Below are 22,675 nucleotides of genomic sequence, written 5' to 3'. Positions count from 1 at the left end.
ATATTTAAATTAGTTTTTGCTTGACTAGTTAATTCTTTCATTGTTAATTCAGTTCATTGTTTTCAAAAACATTTAAATGTTGTTGTTCACAGCTCATTTATTTTATTTTATCTGTGGATTATAAAGTAAATAAAAAGTGTTCATATATTTACCTTATATGAAAATATATTAATAACAATGAATAATAAAGAATAATTGCTATAATAATAATAATAATTAAAGACCAAGAAAAGACTCAGCACTTTCATTATTATTTATCTTCATAGTTTTTATTCAACTAGTTAATTCATTCCAAGTTAATTCAGTCTATTGCTTTTGAAAACATATTTAAATGTTGTTGTTTACAAACTCATTTGTGTAAATAACTTCTATTTTCTGATTATTTGTCTGTATTTTAATACGTTGAAATGTGCATTTGTTTGCCAATTACTGTGTGGATTGTGCTTTTGAAAAGTATGATTTCTAAACTTTATATTTTGACTAAGCTTTGTTTTCTTTTGTGCTTCTGTAGGTGAGTGTAAGGACAGATCCCACTACTGTCCTGTGGTCAAACGGCTCAAGCTTTGCCCCGTGGATCTGTACCGGCAACGCTGCTGCCAGACCTGCTCACAGGACACCAGCGCCACCCAGTGACCTCCAGAGCACAAGAGCCCAAACCAACAGAAGCCCTTTTCAGTCACCGCACTGATTGTCTCTCGTAATACAGAATATTTTTTAAATCGTACAAACAAAAACAAGGAATAAAAAAAAATAAAAGGTAATTACAACTCACAATTTGAACTTTTTTTTCTCTTCTCAGAATAGCAAGTTATAAACTCACAATAAGAGTTTTCTTCTCAAAATTGGAAGTTTATATCTCATAATTGAGTTTATATCACAAAAAAGTTCAGAATTGTGAGATATAAACTCATATAAACTTTTATTCTTTGGTGGAAGTGAGCTAAAGTTATTATATTTTGATAAACATTACAAAGACAAACACAGTAAAAAGGGTCCACTTTGTTTCCATGCCGACTCTAATATTAAATAATGATGTTTTAATATGGATGTAGAATGTATGACAGAAAACACGTTGACTGATTGAAGCCACATTTCTCCAGCCGTCTTTTAGATGTATGTTTGTGTTCAACCAATGTGCTGCAGTGTAAAATATGTCTTGTAATATGTCTTGTATATAATTTGTTTTTAAGTGCAATATTGTACATTGAGTGTAGAAAGTTTGGATTTTATTTTCTTACTTGGTTTAGTTAGTCTTTATAATCCATATTTAAGATTAAACCCAACACAGACCTACGCACTTATAGCACTTGAAGTGAATTATCCATATCTCTAATATAATGGTTTCTGGCCTTTATGCATGCATTTTAAGTACATCAACAAATGTTGTACATAAGCCACTCACCGAATTTATCCATGAATTTAATCCATTGCATTTTATTGCTACGTGCCGCTACATGACTCGGTTAAGGAAGCGCCAGTTTTGGTTCTATACATGTCAATATTGCAAACAGTCTATGTGATACAAAAACAATAAATACAGTTTTACCAATCAGTTTATATATCTTTATAATTATTGATCTTTGTATTCTATATTGTGATTAAAACAATTATTGTGTGTAATGTGAAGAGCGTGTTTTATATGCTTAACTAAACTGTTGTTCAACAGGCTACATTTATTTGATAAAAATACAGTAATATTGTGAAATATTATTACAATTTAAAACAACTATTTTCTATTTCAATACATTTTAAAAATAATTTAATCCTGTGATGTTAAGCTGAATTTTCAGCATCATTACTCCAGTCTTCAGTGTCACACGATCCTTCATGCTGATTTGCTGATCAAGAAACATTTCTGATTATTATCAATATTGAAAACAGTTGTGCTGCTTCATATTTTTGCGGTAACCTAACCATGATACATTTTTTAAAAGATTCTTCAAAAGAACAGCATTTATTTGAAATAGACATCCTTTGTTACATTATAAATGCCCATGTTGTCACTTTTGAATAATTTAAAGTGTTCTTTTGCTGAATAAAACGTTTAATTTCATTTTTTTTAAATTTACTGCAAACTTTTTTACATGGAAGTGTGGAAGTGATTTTGATACTGAACTAATTAATTGGTATTGTCAAAAACTGATTTATGACATATTATAGTAATTTTACTGCATATTTTATATCCTACAACTGTACTGCAGTTTCATCCTATTGAAAATTTAAAACTAGCTAAAATTTGAATCTCTGCATAATCAATGTTTTATGAAAGATAGTTCAACCCACTGACCTTTAACCGTAATTCATTACAATTCCCCGTAAGATTACAATAATTTAGAGAGATCACACTGTATGCTAGTCTCCTTTTATAGAAACAAGATGATGACTTTCTTAAGCTGTCAAGACCATTTCCTGTGGCGTCTCAATCTTGTCAGCAGACGTTCTCTTGCGGAAGAAGCGGTGGCCTCGATCGTCGTAATTATCGAAAACAAACCCCGGCGGAGACTCGAAACTGGCCGGACACATGCTGATTTTCTTGGGAGTGAACTCGGTGCGGTACATGGTGTCGTTCTGTAGGGGAGCGTCGGTCCGCAGCGGTGCATTTTGGGGCTTGAAGCTGAAACTAGGCTGAGCTTCATGCTGAACGAAATGAGCCCTGAAGGTGGTCAAATCTTCCATTTTCCCACTGGCTCGCTGGATTTCCTCTGGTTTCCGGATCATGCTTTGACGGGGAGCCGCCCACGGCTGGAAGTCGTCTCTCATGGTGGTGTTGCCCTGAAAGGGCCCGGAGGACTTAGTGGGAAGTAAGAAGGGTTTGGCGGAAAGGAAGGGCTGGATTTTGTGCTTGATGTAGTCGGTGTGCGAGGTGGTGGTCAGGTCCATGTGCTCCGTTGGACTCATATACTCCACTGACTTCTGCACCTGCCGGAGGGATACGGGCCACTGCTGGAAATGGTCACGGAATTCCGTGCTGCCCTGGAAGGGCTTGTTGGAGGCCACTTTGAGCTGCTCAGGCTTGCAGCTTTTTGTCGGTGGACTTGGCAGGCCTTGATAGTCTTGTCGATGGGTGGTGAGGTCCTGGAAAGGTTGGCTGCTGGGTGTGTATTCTACTGGCGGTTTAAAGTACCGGGCTTCTAGAGCGTGCGGAACATAGGAGAGCTTGTTGCTGGTCATGTTTTCGAAAGGAGCATCGGATAGCTTGGCTATGTTAGGGGGCTTGTAGCTCTCACGTGGGACGAGGCCTTTGTGGACGAAATCGTCCTGGAATGTCGTGGAATTCCCAAACTTTGTAACAGGGGGTTGATATAGTGTGTCAGGCTTAGTCAATTCCCGTCTGCTGATCTCCCACTGACGAAAATCCTCTTTAAAAACATCATACAAAACATTTACTAATAAACAAAGGCATTTGCTGTAATAACTTCTTTTTATGCATTTCAGCTTTTGTACCGAGTACTGAAAATATTGTTGGCTTTTATGATATACTCTCATCCATAATGTTTGTTTGGGGTCGGTAAGATTTTTTAATGTTTTTAAAATAAGTCTTCCATGCTCACCAAGACTGCATTTATTTGATAAAAAATACAGTAATATTGAGAAATATTATTATAATTTAAAATAACTGGTTTCCATTTGAATATAATTTAAAATGTAATTTATTCCTGTGAGGCAAAGCTGAATTTTCAGCATCATCTGCTGCTCAAGAAACTTTTCTTATTATTATTATCTGGTATTTATGTGGAAATCTGTTTTTTTTTCAGGATTCTTTGACGAATAGAAAGCCCAAACAAACAGCAAAGTCTTAACTGTCACTTTTGATCAATTTAATGTATCCTTACGGAATAAAAGTGTTTATTTCTAAAAAAAAAAAAAAAAAATTGAAATAAAATACCTTACTCACCCCATCCATGCTTTTGAACACTAGTGTTTATGATGTGCCTTATAAGCTGCTGAGTATAAATTCATTCGAATCTAAAAATACTTGATTTAACATACGCAACAGCAGATACCTAGATAAGGTTGTTAATAAAAAAAATGCTCCAGTTGTTCAGTGTGTGTATTCTGAAACTGCATGCTCAGAAAGCATCACATGCTCTAACTGACCTAGATTGTCATTACCTTTATAGGTGGGTACGGTGTCCAGTTTTGCACTTGTGGTGTGTACTCTCTCTTTAGGACGTGAAGGAACAAATGGTTGCACTTCATGTGGGTTGAAGTCTTGTTTATAGGTTGTTCCTAAGTCAATCTCCCCAGGCTTGGGCTTGTACTCGGCTTGCGGCTTCTTAGAGCGAGGGGTGACCACATACGGGACATAGTCTGTCCTGAGAAAATGAGAAAACAATAAAGATTATATGATGATCTGAAGCCTATAGAAAGACATAGAGGAGCTGTTCTAACATCTAGTGTGCTGCCACTTTACATGCAACAAAATTGATCGAATCCTAGTGAGTAGATGTATGTATAAAACTGAATTCCCAGAATGTACCTGAAGGTGGTTGTTCCTTCCATTGTGTCCTGATGAGCTTTATACTGCAGTTGGGGCTTGACGCTCTTGGGCCTCGTGTGCCCTTTATAGGCAGGATACTTCTCTGAGTACTCTGTCAACACATTAGTCTCACTGCCTTTCTTGTAAAGTGCCGTGGGCTGGTGTGTGCAACGGTGGCGGCTGAAGATAACGGAGAAGCATTTACGACGTTAACGTTACTTGATATTCTTCTACCATTTATCCATCAATTATTCAAAACTCTTTCTCGGGCTTTAAACATTACTACAAAAACAAACAAACACATTAAAAAAATACTCTTACCCACAGCTGCACATCTCACAGATACAGAGACGCGTCATTTTCCTCTTTTTTTGAGGAAAATTGTGAATTTCCCTCACTTACACACTGCTTCCCTGGCGTTTGTCTTGCACTAAGCGTCCCGTTTCCCTGGCAACTACTGTTTGCAGCGTCCTGGTGACGACGCAGCGTAACGTACTTACGTCTGACGAGTGCGACGACGGGCACAACGCACACGTGCGCTTCCTGGACTGGAGGAAACATGTGAGTATCTGTTGTCATTTCTCATGCTGAGGATATCAAAGATTATTCAAGGAAGAGAAACGGTGAATATCAGTTTTATTTTTTGCTGAGGATGCGCGTTTAAATATTACGACGATATTATATATGTTTGCGGGGAATGTTCAGTTTGTTAATGTTCAGTCTGTCAATCTTATTTGAATTGACGTTGTTTTGAAAACTTTTGTTTGAATGAGTCTATGTGAGAAATAAAGTGCCGAAATCTTCCGTTTCTCGATGAAACACGCTGGTTTGTTTCGAAAGAACGGCATTTAAAACCTGATCGACTTCAAAGCCATATTTTGTGTTTTAAGAAATAATTTGGCCAGACAGAAATTGCATTATATAACAAAATATCAAAACAAGTGGCGCTACGCAAAAACATTTAACAAAAAAAGGTTTGAAATGATAAAGCAGTTGACATACTGTTAAAAAATTAGTCATCTGATGCTGCCTTCAGCTCTTTTATAACATTTCTAACCATTCAGGATTGATTTTATGTCCAAACCACCACTTTTCATCCTTTACCATAATTCTGTTTGACAGTCCTCTTTATATGCCATTATATTTTGTGTTTATGACAATATACTTTCAAAATAATGGACGAAAGTGGTGAAGCAGTGAGTACCTCTAGAATTTATAGCCTGCCCTACATCTACATTTCAGGATATCAAAAAAAAGAAGCTTTTTAAATTTATTTATTTATTACAGTAGAATAAATAGAATAAATTCTAGGGGAAAAACAGATTTGTTGTTATTGTACTACAATATTTTGAGTAGCATTTGTTTGCAGATGTCACTTGTTTTGATATTTTGTTTTACTGTATAGTGCAGTGACACTTGTACATTTTTAAGCAACTTAAGCATCCAAATGCTTTTTGGGATCGCTATGTATGTATTTGCACTAATAATGAAGTGATCTTCATCTTTTGTGCTTCATCTTCATGGCGTAGAAAGTCAAAATGGGTCACACGAGTTTGGAGAAGATAATTGCACTACAGAAGAAAACATCACACATCAGGAATCTGTGTATTCTTGCTCATGTAGATCATGGTGAGTTTAAAGGACGTTGATATGACTCAGACCTTTGTTTTTATTAACTGTTAGGTATCTACCACAAGATTTTGGTTAAAACTTAAAACTTTGAGTTTGTAAATGTGTGTTTTCCATAGGGAAGACGACATTAGCAGACTGCCTGGTGGCGAATAATGGTATTATATCCAGTCGTTTAGCAGGAAAGGTAAGTGGACCTACAGAGAATTATCAGTGATTAGCCTAATAAAAATCTACACAATTACTAATGCTTTTCCTATATTTGTGTGTGTGTTTTTATGATAAACACTGAAAGAAAAAAAAAAAAAAAAAAAAAAAAAAAAAAAAAAAATATATATATATATATATATATATATATATATATATATATATAAATATTAGATGAGAAGCTTAAATCTATAAAACTTAAACATAAAATAAGTAAAAAGTTGAAATAAATGTTAAAGTTAAAATATGTAAAGTTAATAAAAAATAATAAAAAATGACAAAAGCACATAACTAAATGGCTAAAACGTAAGCTAAAATGAAACCTGAAAATATAAAAATAAAAATGAATTCAAAATGGTTACAGATTCTGTAATAATATATAATGTTATATACATAATAATAATTTTAAGTCAAACATTATAACCTTCAGTTCAGTTCAGTGAGTGAGTCAAACCAGTGACTCCTGATTCCTGAAAGATATTCAGACTAGTTTATAGTAAACCAGTTTGTCTCATTAAAATGTATTACATAAACATAAAGCGATTCATGGGAAAATTGTAGAACATGTTGCACTCTGTCAAACAAACATAGTCCTTACTCCATCTCTAACCATTTACAACCCATAAAATCAGAGGGAAATAATTGGGTTGCTTAATTTAGAAAATAGTGTTGAATTAGCCTTCATGCAAAACAAAAGATCTTTTTTCACTTTTGTTTTGGAGGTGGAATAAGACTCAGACATGTCCTCCCTGTCAGTGTGATCTAAAATGCTGTTTTCTGTCTGTTTCTGTAGCTGAGATATCTTGACAGCAGGGAGGATGAGCAGATCAGAGGAATCACTATGAAGTCCAGCGCTATTTCATTACATTATTCAACAGGTAATGGCCATTGTGGTCTGTAGCTTTACTGATTCAGCACTATGTTCTGCTGTTACTCATAGGTAAGAACTTGTCATTGCAGGAGGAAACGAGTACCTCATTAATCTGATCGACTCTCCCGGTCATGTGGACTTCTCCTCAGAGGTGTCCACTGCTGTCAGACTGTGTGATGGGGCCATTGTTGTTGTTGATGCTGTGGAGGGAGTGTGTCCGCAGGTATCATTCGTCACTCCAGTGTGTTTTTTTTATATGCAGGTTTCTCTATATTGGTTTTATTGTGTTTCAAAGCATTAATGTGTAGAATTGACACACTTTAAGAATTGCAGTTACTGTTACGCACCTTTTATTTGATCATTACATTTCCTAAAGTTTTAATTTAATGTAAAAATAGAGGTAATCAAATGGCATCTCATTAAAATTCACAACATTAGAATTTGTTTGATTCATGTCCTTCGTTTGCATATCAGTGAATTGATTTGTTTTTTGACTCTATGTTTGTTCACCAGACTTCAAATGTTCATGAAAAGCATCATTAATCACAATGATAGTATTTAGATAATATTTCGATTTTTGCTTTATTTCTTGCAGTAAACATTCTGAATATACTTGACAGCTATGTTTGTACGGTCGATTCTGTTCTGAAACCTCTACAACATCTCTTTTTTTTCTACTTTAGACACAAGTTGTTCTGCGACAAGCTTGGCTGGAGAATATCCGTCCTGTTCTTGTCATCAACAAAATCGACCGGCTGATCGTGGAGCTGAAACTCACATCACATGAGGCATACATTCACCTGCAGAAAATACTAGAGCAGGTGAGTCAGAGCTGTTACAAATAAACTATCAACTATTACAAATAGGGATATTGAAATGTATTTTTTGTGTAATGTAATGTTTAGATATTTTTTTATTTATACTTAATATCATTTATATATCATCAGTATTGGGGTCAGTAAGATTTTTTTAAATTGATAATTGTATTTAGCAAAAACCCATTAAATTGATCAAAAGTACCAGTAAAAAGTTTTATAAATTGTTACAAAAACATATTATAAATTATACACACGGTCAGAATTGTTGGCACCCTTGGTAAATATGATCAAAGAAGGCTGTGGCAATAAATCTGCATTGTTAATCTTTTATTTAAAAAATTCACAAAAATCTAATTTTTCATTGGAGAATAAGAATTTAAAATGGGTGGAAATATCATTATGAAATAAATGTTTTTTCTCTAACATTGGACACAATTAACGGTACCCTTTTATTCAGTACATTTTGAAACCTCCATTTGCCAAAATAGAATTGGAGTTTTCTCCTATAATGCCTGATGAGGTTAGAGAACACCTGACAAGAGATCAGAGACCATTCCTTCATCCAGAATCACTCCAGATCCTTCAGATTACAATACAATTTTATTTATATAGCACAGTTTAAAAACAACCGGAGTTGACCAAAGTGCTTTACAACACTATACAAACAATGGGCAAATTAAAACACAACAACAGAGAGAGAGGAAGGGGGAAAAAAAATTATTGGTTCATTTTTTAACCAATATATACTTAAATATTCACAGAATATACACGAGCTATAAAAATGTGTGGGGTTCCAAAAACAAGAGCAGAGACAATTTGTCATGGAATATCAAACGCCAACGAGAACAAATAGGTCTTTAGAGTGGATTTAAAAACAGACAAGGTTGGAGCAATTCTGATGCGAGAGGGGAGACCATTCCAAAGTTTTGGGCCGACAACAGAAAAGGCACGGTCACCTCTCGTATTGGAACATGCAGCAGGTCAGAATTAGTAGATCTGAGCGATCTCGATAAAGTATGAGGCTGTAACAACTCGGTTAATTACAGTGGGGCCAGATTGTGAAGAGATTTAAAAACAAACAGTAGAATTTTAAAATCAATTCTGTACTTTACTGGAAGCCAATGAAGTGAGATTAAAACCGGTGTAATACTCAGTGTTGGGAAGGTTACTTTGGAATTGTAATAGGTTACAGATTACAAGTTACCCTACTTAAAATGTAATAAGTAGTGTAACTTTTTAATTACTTTATTAAAGTAATGTAACTGATTACTTTTTGATTACTTTTCTTAATTCCTAATGCGTTTTTAACTGTTAAATCACTTTCAAACATCTAAAGCAGGCAGGGTTAACCTTACAGTAGTACTCAACACTGATTACTGTCAGACTTTCGAAATCCTTCATCTTGAATTAAGATTATACAGGTACATCTCAATAAATTAGAATGTCGTGGAAAAGTTCATTTCAGTAATTCAACTCAAATTGTGAAACTTGTGTATTAAATAAATTCAATGCACACAGACTGAAGTAGTTTAAGTCTTTGGTTCTTTTAATTGTGATGATTTAGGCTCACATTTAACAAAAACCCACCAATTCACGATCTCAACAAATTAGAATACATCATAAGACCAATAAAAAAAACAATTTTAGTGAATTGTTGGCCTTCTGGAAAGTATGTTCATTTACTGTATATGTACTCAATACTTGGTGGGGGCTCCTTTTGCTTTAATTACTGCCTCAATGCGGCGTGGCATGGAGGTGATCAGTTTGTGGCACTGCTGAGGTGGTATGGAAGCCCAGGTTGCTGAAGACCCGGCCTTCAGGTCATCTGCATTGTTGGGTCTGGTGTCTCTCATCTTCCTCTTGACAATACCCCATAGATACTCTATGGGTTCAGGTCAGGCAAGTTTGCTGGCCAATCAAGCACAGTAACACCATGGTCATTGAACCAGCTTTTGGTACTTTTGGCAGTGTGGGCAGGTGCCAAGTCCTGCTGGAAAATGAAATCAGCATCTCCATAAAGCTTGTCAGCAGAAGGAAGCATGAAGTGCTCTAAAATTTCCTGGTAGATGGCTGCGTTGACTGTGGACTTCAGAAAACACAGTGGACCAACACCAGCAGATGACATGGCAGCCCAAATCATCACTGACTGTGGAAACGTCACACTGGACTTCAAGCAACATGGATTCTGTGCCTCTCCACTCTTCCTCCAGACTCTGGGACCTTGATTTCCAAATGAAATGCAAAATTTACTTTCATCTGAAAAGAGGACTTTGGACTACTGAGCAGCAGTTCAGTTCTTTTTCTCCACAGCCCAGGTAAGACGCTTCTGACGTTGTCTCTGGTTCAGAAGTGGCTTGATAGCCCTTTTCCTGAAGACGTCTGAGCGTGGTGACTCTTGATGCACTGACTCCAGCTTCAGTCCACTCCTTGTGAAGCTCTCCCAAGTATTTGAATCAGCTTTGCTTGACAGTATTCTCAAGCTTGCGGTCATTCTAGTTGCTTGTGCACCTTTTCCTACCCAAATTCTTCCTTCCAGTCAACTTTGCATTTAATATGCTTTGATACAGCACTCTGTAAACAGCCACCCCTTTTGTAAATGGCCCTCTGTGACTTACCCTCTTTGTGGAGGGCGTCCACATTATCAAGCCATTTTGATATTGTAGTGAATAACCAGCACTCTCTTCCACCTTCAATACCATGAGGTGAGACCCTTGAACAAGAACCGAACCCCCAACTGCTCCCCGGGTGCCGCAGCAATATGGCTGCCCACTGCTCTTGGTGTGTGTTCACAGTGTGTGTGCACTGTGTACTTGGATGTGTTAAATGCAGAGTAGTCTCGCATAGCCAGACCTTCAGACTGACGGCTGAAGGTCTGGAATAGATGTCCGCTTTCATTGGCCAAGGCCCGCCCATGGCTGCGCAAATCATTTTGCTCCAGACTGTTTTCTGAATGAGGGACAATTCAAGGCAGGTTTTGTTAAAAAAGTTAAAACTCAAGGATGGAGTAGTACCCATTGTTCATGATCCAGCTGCACCTCCAGAAGAAGTAAGCCTCACACTTTATATTTTTATGATTATTTGCGAATCGCCTTTGCTCTTCCACAGAAGAGAGGGGCGGGGTGAGCAGAGCTCATTAGCATGTAAAGAAATATGCATCGATACAAAGCTGCTGTGAACAGAGCTGCTTTTGACCAGGTAAAAAGGGTGTTGTTTTTCACAACCACTGAGATCATTTCGAGAAGACCCTAAAGAATCATACCAACTTGTGGAAAATGGGCATCCGATGTCCCCTTTGAAGCACAGCCACCACAAAATCTGATTTACTTTAAAATCATTCTGAGGTTAAATACAGATTTACAATCATAAGATATAGTTTATTAGCTATGATACTGTTTTTGATATCAAATCTTTGCATAGCTATGATGGGAAACACTGGAGTCTAACATTGCCTTAGAAAAAAAAAAGTTAATCTTAAAAAAAAAAAGCATATTCATTAACCCATATTCATTAACCCATACAGGACATGCAAGAGTTATCGGATAAGCATGTTACAGTATAAACTTCTGAAACATTGGTGTTTCGTATTTTAGAGCAGTCACTGCAGAAATCAATTAAATCTGTATATGGGAGTGTGTGTGAAAAAAATCAGATGTAACCCCCTTTGTAATCTTTAACATTTTCATAAGTAACTGTAATTTAATTACACGTTTTCTTAGTAACTGTAACTACATTTACATTACATTTAGTCATTTGGCAGACGCTTTTATCCAAAGCGACTTACAATAGGGGAATACAAAAAGCGATTAATCTTGAAGAGGCAGTCAGACAGAGGAAGTGCTTGTAACACCAAGTCTCAGTCATTGTTCAAATAAGTACAAGCTAGTAAGGGAAGGAGAGAAAGATAGAGGGAAAGATTAAGTTTTTTTTTTTTTTTTTGAGTTTAGGATGAAGTCAAGTAGTGCCGAAAGAGATGAGTTTTCAGTTGTTGCTTGAAGATTGCCAGGGATCCGGCGTTCTGGATTGGGGTGGGAAGATTATTCCACCAGTCAGGAATGGTGAACGAGAATGTTCTGGAGAGTGATTTTGAGCCTCTCTGTAATGGTACCACAAGGCGTCGCTCACTAGCAGATCTCAGACTTCTGGAGTGGATGTAGGTTCGTAAAAGTGAGTGGAAGTAGGAGGGTGCTGAGCCTGTGGTAGTTCTGTATGCAAGCATCAGTGTCTTGAACTTGATGCGAGCTGCCACTGGTAGCCAGTGCAAGGAGATGCAGAGAGGTGTAACAGGCTCTTTTGGGCTCGTTGAAGACCAGTCGTGCCGCTGCATTCTGAATCATTTGTAGAGGTTTGATTGTGTTTGATGGCAGACCAGCCAGAAGAGTATTGCAGTAGTCCAGCCTAAAAATGACCAGGGCTGGACAAGAAGTTGTACAGCATGCTTTGTCAGAAAGGGCCTGATCTAACTAATTACAATTACTTTTATTTTGTAATTAAATTACTTAATTCTGTTACATGTAACTAGTTACTCCCAAACAGTGGTAATACTATCATATTTGCGCTTTCCAGTAAGAAGCCGAGCTGCTGCGTTCTGGACTAACTGCAGACAAGAGACACAGGACTGAGGAACACCAGTGTACAAAGAATTACAGCAGTCAAGCCTAGATGTAACCGATGCATGTATTCCAATTTCAAGCTTCTTTAATGATAGAAACGATTTCACTTTGGAGAGAAGCCGGACATAACAAAAAAAGGACTTAACAACGGAACTTATCTGCTTATCAAATTTGAGGTCATTGTCGAACCAAAACCCAAATTTCTGACACAAGTGGTACTGTATGGTGACAGAGATGTATGAAATCATGTACACTTTGATTATTGGGACCAAACATAATGAATTCAGTTTTACTCTCATTGAGGCATAAAAAAATTTGTTGCAAGCCAAAGTTTCAGTTCTTCTAGGCAATCCAAAATGGGCTCAATAGCATGCTTATTGCCCCGCTTTAAGGGGATGTAAATTTGGGATGGATATAGATGGAAAGAGACCCCATGCTTGTTAAGAATAAGCCATAAAGGAAGCATATAAAGTGAGAACAATACTGGACCTAGAGTCGATCCTTGAGGTACACCAGATCTTAAATGCATCTCAGAGGAGAGATGATGCCAATGTTGACGACATATCTCCTATTGGTAAGATATGACCTAAACCACTGTAATACTATGCCCCGTAAACCAACACATGCCTCAAGACGAGAGTTAGTCTTGATTACTCTGAAAGTTAGTAGACATGTAGTTGCAAATTAATGAGAATTAGTTGACATGTAGTTACAAAGTAGTAGAATGTCTAAAGTGGACTATCAAAATAAAGTGTAACCATAACAATTAACATCAATTAATAAATATAATAATTTTAAATGGTAATAACATTTCACAATATTATTTAATATATTTACTGTAAATATTTAAAATATTTTTACTATATCTTTGACCAAATAAATGCAGCCTTGGTGGAGATAAGGGACTTCTTTCAAAAACTGCATTTTGCTTTTTTTTTGTGTGCGGGGGAGGATGTTTTGACTTATGAAAGTTACTCTTTTTTTTCATAGTCCAAAGATCAAGGAAATGTAATCATTTTCGTGATATGACCATTTGACGTGTCTCAGTACCTTGTTACTGGACAAAAATTAAGTTCTCTAAATGTTTGTTTCTGCCTGTTGTGTAGGTGAATGCAGTTACTGGCACGTTATTCACCTCTAAAGTCCTGGAGGAGCGAGCGGAGAAGGACGCAGAAGCTCAGAGCAGCTGTACAGAGAACGGCAGCGAAGATCAGGTGTACGACTGGAGCGCAGGTTTAGAAGAAACCGATGACTCTGACCTCTACTTCAGTCCTGACCGTGGAAATGTGGTGTTTGCCAGCGCTATAGACGGCTGGGGCTTCAGGTACATCTTTCTCAAACTGAGGGAGCTTTCACATTTTTTTAAATTAATTTGTCAGAATATTTTATCAAAAGCTTACATTGTTGGTTTTCACCCTTTTACGTCTTGCCAGTGGTTATAGTACTTACGATGGCTCACAAGATGGCAATACTATACTAGATTTCAACATCAGGACTCCCCACCCTTATAATGTATTGCACATTTTTGTGCTGTTTCATAATGGTGGATTTAGATACTTGAAATAAGGGCTAAAGTAAAGCACTAATACGACTGGCGTAGGTGTACATTTCTAAAAGCTGACCAAACCGAACAAAGCACTCCTCTGGTGAGCATGGGGATGTTTTTTTGCACCAAAGCTCATTACTTTCAGCATGTTTTATTATAAAAGCACTCCAGACTCAAGTACCTTTTTGCAGTTTTAGATTAAAAGAATAGGTAAGCCAAAAAGTTGGACACATTTACTCACTCTCATGTCATTCTTTATCCTTTATAATGTTGTTACTTGAGTGAAACACAAAATATGATGTTAGACAAAATGTATGAGCTGCTCATTTCCATACAAGTGTAATGTGGCATCGTGTACTAATACTAAAGTGCGCCATACATCTTTTAATTTGCCTTTAAGATTAATTCTCATAGAGTATATTAGCATATGGCTTAGAAAGACTTGTTTCAGTCCATTACCGTAAGGAGGCCTTGTTTTGTGATTTCTAGATGCCATTAAGTTGTGCTGAACTGATGCAAATGTGACGCATCAATCTCTCAAGCAGAAACACAAACGTCTAAGGGTGCTTTTTATGTAGACCAGAAAAAAGTGGACGAGTTAGAAGTCAAACATGGACATTTAACCAAATTAAAAAAGTTTTAGAGTAGGTATAAACTTAAGCTTCAGATTCGTTTGTTCGTTCGTTTGTTAACATTATCATGAACTTACAATGATTTTATTTTAGTTTCAGTATTTACTAATACATTATTACAGAAGTTGTATCTGTTAATAGCATTTAATGGATCTACACTAACATAAACTAACAATGAAGAGTTGTAATGCTTACAAAGATGAATAAATACTGTAACAAAAGTATTGCTCGTTGTTAGTTAATGTCTGCATCTTGGATGGAGGATTTAAGCTATATTACATGCACTGTAGACTAATATAAATTGCATTCATAATTTGTTTCCTTTACATTTATTCATGTAAAATCAACATGCATTTTAATTAATGTGTATATTTTTATATATGAGATGCATAGAAGGACCTGTTTTTGAGTTATTAATTAAATCATAAAAATTTAAAATTAAAATGAATACATAGTTTTAACATAAAATATATCAAAATAAAACTCTTTCTAAAAAACTATTTTTAATAATGTGATTTGTATAGCTAAAAGTCATGTGAACATTAATCAACATCAGACAAATGTGAACATTGCGTCAGCTGGATGTCCAACATGTTTTCATGCACATGCACTAACCACTGCTCTACGGCTCTGACGGAAATATGTTTTCGAAGCTGAAGGTTAATAATATCTTACTCAATATAACTCAGTAAAAACAGCGTGATGTTTATCATTGCAGCTGTGAATATTCTGTTAAATTTAGTTACTTGTTAATTATGCAGTGATCTTACAGCTGTCATAGATTAGAGACGTTGTTGAAAACACAGACCTCTTTGAACTGCATTCTTACAAATTAATGGGATGTAATAATATAAATAACAAGAGCAAATAATGATGCTGAGTTGTCTTTTCTCTAATTCTCTGACAGCATTCATCAGTTTGCAGAGATGTACAGTCAGAAAATGGGCATCCGCTCCTCGGTTCTGCTCAAAACCCTCTGGGGCGATTTCTACCTCAATGCCAAAGCCCATAAAATCATGAAGGGGGCTCAGGTACTATCTTACACTTAAACTCTTTTTAACATGGTTTATGTACTTGTACCATGGAAATACATTGGTATACTTTATAAAGCCATATATAAACCACATAATAGTAAAAGTTATCTGTAAACTGATGCCATCATTATGCTATGGTTTCACCACAGTATGGGTTTTCAATATGGTCATGGTGTTTTTCATCCGAGAAAATATATTTTATGTGTTTCATGTTAAGAAAACAGTGTTTACGCTGGTCCTAAAAAGTCTTAATTTGCCCTTCCTCAAATTAAGGCTAAAAATATCGTACATTGGAACAGAAAGTCTTAAATTCATAAAATTATGGCATGAAAAAAAAAAAATATCTTCATTAGTATTTTTGTCTCATGTTCCAGTACAAATATCTAACATATCTAAACATAAGATATATTTACTTGAGATTCAAAATGGAAATAGTTAAAGTTTTGTTTTCTGAGGAAAACATCACATTAAATGATAAAACAAGAACAAATACCTTTCAATGTGGTATGAAAATTAGTTTTTCCTTTTGGATTAATTTGATTTATCTGACCCTGTTGACAGATTTGTTTTTGTTTAAATCATAAACTCGCTTCATTTTGATCACTTTCACAGAAAACAAGACTTTTTATGACGTTTTGCTTCTCGGTGATTTAAGAATATTTAGACATTTGCTCTGGAAAACAAGACAAAAATACTGAGAAAGAACATCATGTTTTTGCAGTGTGATCTGAAGGTACAGTAATAGTTAGTTCCATATTCTAATTGAGCTATTTTTTAAAAAGCAATGGAGATCTGTTGGAAGTTGTATAACTGTTGCTTTTACTCATTGTCTGCTGCCCTAGATGTTTACATTTAGAGAATATATTGATGTATTGTGTTCCCTTTAATGTATTACTTGCATTTACTTTAATTGACCTCAAAATAGTCTTAAAAAGTCTTAAATTTAGCTTCATAAAGCCTACAGAAGCATTTCCAAAAGGTCTGTGTTGTGGTGCATTAAATCAATAGAGTGTGTGTCACATTACATACTTGATTTGATTATTTTTGTAAATGTTGAAGCAGCCACATCTATCTGCTGTTCTCCTTTGAGAGACTGACAGGAAGTGGGCTGACAGAGCTACAGGAGTGATGTGACAGCAGAGACCCTCCATTAGATGCTCTGGGTTTGTAGTGCCATTTAGGGCATTCAAATATGCCGTAGTTATGCTAATGGATGTCAGTTCCCTCACTGAATCCTCACCTTAATAAGAGCACATACACACACACACACATTAGTCTGGAACATCCTCTTCCCTCCCATGAGCAAATGATCTGAACAAAGCAGACCTGGATATGGTGTTATAAGGGTCAATAATGTGACTCCCATATTTTGTACATGAAAATTATACAGACAGTGATTTGACTCTACACTTCTATGATGGACTTTTTTTTATATTTCTGAATTAAAATGCATTAATAAAATACTGAAAAAAGCACATTGCTGTTCAAAAGTTTGGGGTCGGGGAGATTTTTTTGAATGCTTTTGAAAATAGTTTCTTATGCTCACCAAAGCTGAATTTATTTTATCAAAAATATAGTAAAAAATAGTATTATTGTGAAATATTATTTGACCTTGATAGAAAGTTATTTTGTGGTATTTTTTGCTTTTATTTGCGTATTGTGATTTGGCCCTTTTTTTTTATCTGTGCATCATTGCTAAGAACATTTGTACTGTAAAGACTGTTGATTCTCAAGCAAAGCAGCTCTGACACAGCATTACGTAGAGCCAAAGCATAAAACCCAAACTTGCCCGTAACCTAAAGTTAATAACACTATGTTTGGGGTAAAATAAGGAGGCCGTTTGAGTTATAAATCTTGGTTTAACTTATTGATCCTCTTTCCTGTCAATTTGTGAGCAGTGACCACATTTAAAGCATGAGTGTTTTAAACTCAATGTGAAAAGATTTCATTTGTCATTGTCTCATAAACGATATGAGGATATTTTGTGCATTGGTTAATAAGAACCCTCTTGTCGGAGATGTTTACAGTAATGCAGGACTAGGATCTGAATAATGAATCCTTTGACGATCTATGCCTCGGTCTGCAGTTACCAGATGACTTGGCTCGCCAGACATACAGCACTCAAAAAAAACCAAAAAAAAGTCTTCATCCTGGACTGATCAGTCACTGCCATTATTCCACTCTGGCAGACAGCTCTCATTCAGACAGAGTTGGTTATACAGGGCGACGTGACCTCCAGACATCAACATTGATTTGCAGGACTGACAGAGTCGAGCCTAACTTAAGACTTTAAACTCATTTGAGCTCATATGTTAGTGAAGAGTTTGACCCTGTTCAGTCAAATCAAAGGCTTTTATTATGGCTGCAAATCTTAAAAGCAACTAATGAGTCCTTATAGTCCATGGGTCATTTACATGCTGGCTTAATTTGTGTATTTATTTATGGTGCATTCTCTTTTCCTTATACTGCCCTATTGGACATCATGCTCATTAACTTTGTCTTTCTTTATCTTCACAGTCCAAAGGAAAGAAACCTCTGTTTGTGCAGCTTGTCCTTGATAATATCTGGAGTATGTATGATGCTGTGGTCACTAGAAGGTAACGTCCTATATGTTTGTCAGTACAAATGAGAAATTGACATCAACACATGATTTGCGTTTACACTTAGAAATTGAATGTGCTGCAAAATGATATTGATATTTCTTTATAAATGTCTTTTTTTGTATGCAGTGTCATGTTGTAAGTCAGTGCTGTTTTTAACTAAATCTATAACATTTTATTAAAAATAGTTTTCATTAATTAGCATAAAAATAAAAGCTGAAACAAAAAATAAAAACAAGCTAAAATAAGAAGTTGATGTACTAAAGTTAAATTTGAAATGTAACAATTAACAAAATTACTACAACTTAAACTGCAATTATTTTCTTGGCAAGTAACAGAAATAATTGTACGTTTATGTGCAAAAATATGAAAAAAGTACTACAATTTTACAAAAAAATTAAATTAAAGCAAAATAGAAAAAAAAACAACCTAAAACTAAAATATAAATAACAAAAGCACACAACAAAATTACTAAAACTTGGTGTACAATGTTTAGTCATGAAATAAAACTTGAAATAAACATTTATACTGATTACTTCTGAATGAATAATTTCGGTCTAACTGTGCATAATTCATCAACGTGTTTTATTTTTTAATTCAAAATGAAAAAGCCACATTAAATGTGTATTTCCAATTTCTTTTACATTTCGTTTACACTTTTCCAGGGACAAAGAAAAGGTGGAGAAGATGGTGACCTCTCTGGGGTTAAAGGTCATGTCTCGTGACCTGAGACACTCTGACCCCAAAGTGCTCCTCAGTGCCATCTGCAGCCAGTGGCTTCCTGTGTCTCAAGCCGTGCTCTGTATCCTTTACTACACAAACACTAGCATTCAAAAGTTTGCGGTTGGTAAGTTTTTATTTTATTTTCATTTTTATTTTAAAATTAATTTTTTTTCTTTTATGGAACAAATAGTATTTTCATCATCATTATTCCAGTCTTCAGTGTCACATGAACCTTCAGAAATCTAATATGCTGATTTGCTGCTCAAGAAACTTTTTATTTTGTTGTCATCAGTGTTGAAAACCATTATGCTGCTTAATAATTTTGTGGAAACTGTGTTGATCTAAATCTAAAATCTAATCTAAAAGTTTTTACTGTCACTTTTGATTAATCTAACGCATTCTTGCTGAATAAAAGTATTGATTTCTTAGGTAATTACTAGTTTTGTTGATCATTTTTAGCCTATTTTGGCATTTATAAAATTTTAACTTTTTAAGAAATGTAATATTAGAATTTACAGTATTGTTTCGACATCATTAACGTGTAATCACTGCATTGGTGTTCTTGCATTGATTTACATAATGAACTGTAATTAGTCCATACTTTCTTGCATCTATAACTGTCTCCGATAAACTGGGGAAGAAAGGAGACAAATACAGTAGACGAGAGAGATATTAGATTAGAGATATCAGCCCTATGAACAATGTAAACTTTATCAGCAGTTTTCGTGGATGTGCGAGTTCTGGCATTGTTTCTCTCAGGTGGTGTAGTTGGTTATAGATGTAGTTTGATTCACATAATTAATATAAATGGCCGTTCTTTGTAGTGGGATCAACTTGAGATCTTCCTTGATACAATGTATGAGTAAAACAAAGCAGAAGGGAATACATTTGGAATATAAAGATTGGTTTAACCTCTTGGTCCTGTGTTTTGGACTGTCCAAAAGTCAGAATTTCAGAGTAACATAGAGCGCACAGTCGTCTGCTAATTATACACAACCTCCAGTGACGTTAGCCACATCAGCACTAGGCATTTTACTGCCGTTGTCCACCTCCTCAGCCGTCAGCCGTCCTGCCACAATCTCACCAGCTGTACGGGGAGGAAACGCACAGCCGACCATTATTAGACGGCTCCTTCTGCGCCGATATGATTGACACAGACACACCTCGCAATTACTGTGGTGACAGGTGCTCGGAGTGACACTGCACCGCGATTAAAGCTTTTGATAAAATGTCAGTTGTTCCTCTAAGCATGTAATTGAGTGATTCTCAAAATCCATTGCAAATGTACAATTTTGGCCCACTTGGCAGGAGCTTTATGTTTGCGTGTTGTTTTTTTGTGAATTGAAAGTAGTTGGAACTTTTCACAGTTGGGTGAACCATTACTTTTAAGACATTACAGGCACAAACTTTTGCTTTTTAGTACTGAGAACTACTCGATATGTAAGATAAACTATTATTTAATGTCAAATTAACCTGGTAGCTAATTTAACACCACAGATGTCTGTATTTTACCCTAAAATTGGTGAATTTTGGTCTGTCTCACCTCACAAGTCTTGATCTTCTTGAATATCCGGTAATTTAAATCATACAGCGTCACAATGGTAACATAATTTCATCTGTAAAATATTTAACCCTGTTACCAAGGTTATTGTAAGAAAACAAAAAATCATGAATCTAATACTTTTCCTAATTTTATTTCAAAATGTATTAATTTTAATTATTGTATAGTTCAAAAGTTTGGGATCAGTATGATTTTAATTTAATTTTTTTATTTTTTTTAAAACATTAATACTTTAATTAGTCAGGACAGTAAAGAAACAATGAGAACATTATTTTAATGTTGCCAAAGAGTTTTATTTCAAATAAATGCTTTTGAACTTTCTAGTCATCAAAGAATCCTGTGAAAAAAAAGAAACAAAGAAAAAAAAACAACAACTAAGCAGCACAACTGTTTTAACATGTGACAATCATGGGATCATGTGACAATGAACACTAAAAGAATATGTTATTAATAAATTATAATATTTCATAACATTATTGTTTATAAAGTTCATCTTTTAAAACATAAAAACTCTTACTGATTGACTATTTTAAAAATAAAAAATGTTTATATTTAAATTTTTTATTATTTGCACATATCTCAAAATTTGCTAACAGGGCTGCAAACCTCAAATAAATAAATTTAATATGAAAGCATAAAATATTAAAATTTGCATCCTGAGGTTGACTAGCAACTTTTTTTTTTTTTCCAAAGTAAAGCAATTTTCTTGGCAATCCATTTGTTAAAAAAATAAACTTTTCAGGTCCTATTTGTACCCTATTTGTGGAAAGTGCCAGTGGAGTGTGTTTTCTTGAACTGTTACTCAGCAATGGTGTGTGAAAAGCTGCCCAGCCCAGCTGAGATGTCGGCTGAGAGAGTGGAAAAGCTGATGAGTGTGGGAGCGCGCAGGTTCGACTCTCTGCCCGAGCAAACGCAGGAGCTAAAAAAGGGTGAGTGCATGTTAACGGCTACAGCAGAGAACCTGTAAGCAGAGGATGTGATTCACACGGCGTTTCCTGCTGCCAGACTCCATCTGTGAATACACTATTTTGAAAACTCACACTCGTATTGCACGCATGTGCTCTTTTCTCATGAAAACGGCGCCCTCAGATCTTTTCTAGCACTTTCTGCCCACTGGAAGCTTTCTAGGTCTGCAGCAGCTGTCCACTCATTGCTCTATGAACTGTGTTTAGATACAATAGCTCTACATTTGACGTGGCTTTTTTAAAGCTGAAAAAAAAAAATGGTGTAGGATTTACTTTTTTTTTTTTTCAGTTAATGTGTTTTCAAGCAACATGAAATTTTGAAGTATAAAGATGAAAATTGTATTTTATTGTAAAACGGGAATCTTTGTTTTTATTCACAACTTTGAATAATAATATTTTACAGTGTATTATGGTAGCCTATTGTTGTGTTCCTCTTCTTTAAAGGCAATATTTCACCCAGAAATTACAAAGGGGTATGACCAAAGAAATTTTAAGATTCACAGTATGCCACATTATTTTTCCTTTGCATGTCTGGACATTTTATATAGTACAAGTTTTATATAAAAAAAATATGCCAAATACAAATTTACTATAAAAAATGTTGGTAATCAAATCCATTTATAAAACTTAACAATTTAGTAAGTATTTTAAAATGCAATTAAATGAACTTTTTTTTTTTTTAACTGCTTCAGGTTGTGATACTCTTTAAAAATAATGTTTTATCATTATTATTATTATTATTATTATTATTATTATAATGTCTTTAAGTTCTCTACGTACATGTATTTCTGTGGTAATTATTCTAGTTAGATCAAACTTTTAAAAAAATATTTTGGCAGGTTATAGTGAAGACCTATACATTTCTGTTACTTTTAATAAATTCTTATTATTATCATTATCATTATTATTACTTGTAGAAAGTAAATTCTACTGTACAATATTTGTCATAATTTCTTAGATTTATTCATCAAATATTGCTAAATTGACATTATGACTTGA

General features: G+C 35.1%; 3 protein-coding genes across 4 annotated transcripts in view; 2 read left to right on the top strand and 1 right to left on the bottom strand.

The window, feature by feature from the left end:
- LOC306857999 (ADAMTS-like protein 3) overlaps positions 1 to 1,553 on the top strand; it is a 229,181-nt gene extending 227,628 nt beyond the window's left edge. Inside the window, exon 31 of the mRNA XM_079398333.1 lies at positions 512 to 1,553. Coding sequence (XP_079254459.1) covers positions 512 to 633 — 122 coding nt within the window. The 3' untranslated portion in view covers positions 634 to 1,553. The remainder of the gene's footprint in view (positions 1 to 511) is intronic.
- Positions 1,415 to 4,938, bottom strand: LOC306858304 (stabilizer of axonemal microtubules 1-like). Its single transcript, XM_079398757.1, has 4 exons — positions 4,802 to 4,938; positions 4,481 to 4,660; positions 4,114 to 4,316; positions 1,415 to 3,359 (listed from the first exon to the last, which is right to left on the bottom strand). The coding sequence occupies exons 1-4, from the start codon at positions 4,837 to 4,839 to the stop codon at positions 2,389 to 2,391; spliced, it is 1,392 nt and encodes a 463-aa protein (XP_079254883.1). The 5' UTR covers positions 4,840 to 4,938; the 3' UTR covers positions 1,415 to 2,388.
- A 46-nt stretch (positions 4,939 to 4,984) lies between these two features.
- LOC306858073 (elongation factor-like GTPase 1) overlaps positions 4,985 to 22,675 on the top strand; it is a 139,142-nt gene continuing 121,451 nt past the window's right edge. The window contains exons 1-11 of one of the 2 annotated variants that reach the window (XM_079398456.1): positions 4,985 to 5,041; positions 6,010 to 6,109; positions 6,229 to 6,296; positions 7,110 to 7,194; positions 7,277 to 7,410; positions 7,871 to 8,008; positions 13,722 to 13,939; positions 15,701 to 15,824; positions 18,345 to 18,424; positions 19,093 to 19,229; positions 21,518 to 21,640. In XM_079398456.1, the coding sequence (XP_079254582.1) occupies positions 6,019 to 6,109; positions 6,229 to 6,296; positions 7,110 to 7,194; positions 7,277 to 7,410; positions 7,871 to 8,008; positions 13,722 to 13,939; positions 15,701 to 15,824; positions 18,345 to 18,424; positions 19,093 to 19,229; positions 21,518 to 21,640 (1,198 nt within the window). In that variant the 5' untranslated portion in view covers positions 4,985 to 5,041; positions 6,010 to 6,018. Of the gene's footprint in view, positions 5,104 to 6,009; positions 6,110 to 6,228; positions 6,297 to 7,109; positions 7,195 to 7,276; positions 7,411 to 7,870; positions 8,009 to 13,721; positions 13,940 to 15,700; positions 15,825 to 18,344; positions 18,425 to 19,092; positions 19,230 to 21,517; positions 21,641 to 22,675 lie in introns of both variants that reach the window. The other variant, XM_079398455.1, reaches the window with a different exon arrangement.

The sequence above is a fragment of the Barbus barbus genome (assembly GCF_936440315.1).
Source record: "Barbus barbus genome assembly, chromosome: 1".
Classification (NCBI taxonomy): Eukaryota; Metazoa; Chordata; class Actinopteri; order Cypriniformes; family Cyprinidae; genus Barbus; species Barbus barbus.
Note: the sequence above shows the minus strand (reverse complement) of the source record. Positions and strands in the feature narration are given on the sequence as shown.

Coding starts and splice junctions, on each gene's coding strand:
- LOC306858304 (XM_079398757.1), bottom strand. CDS start 4,839: ATGACGCGTCTCTGTATCTGTGAGATGTGCAGCTGTGG. Junction 4,661..4,801: donor TGTGAGATGTGCAGCTGTGG/GTAAGAGTATTT, acceptor CGTTATCTTCAG/CCGCCACCGTTGCACACACC. Junction 3,360..4,113: donor CACCGTACCCACCTATAAAG/GTAATGACAATC, acceptor ATGTTTTTAAAG/AGGATTTTCGTCAGTGGGAG.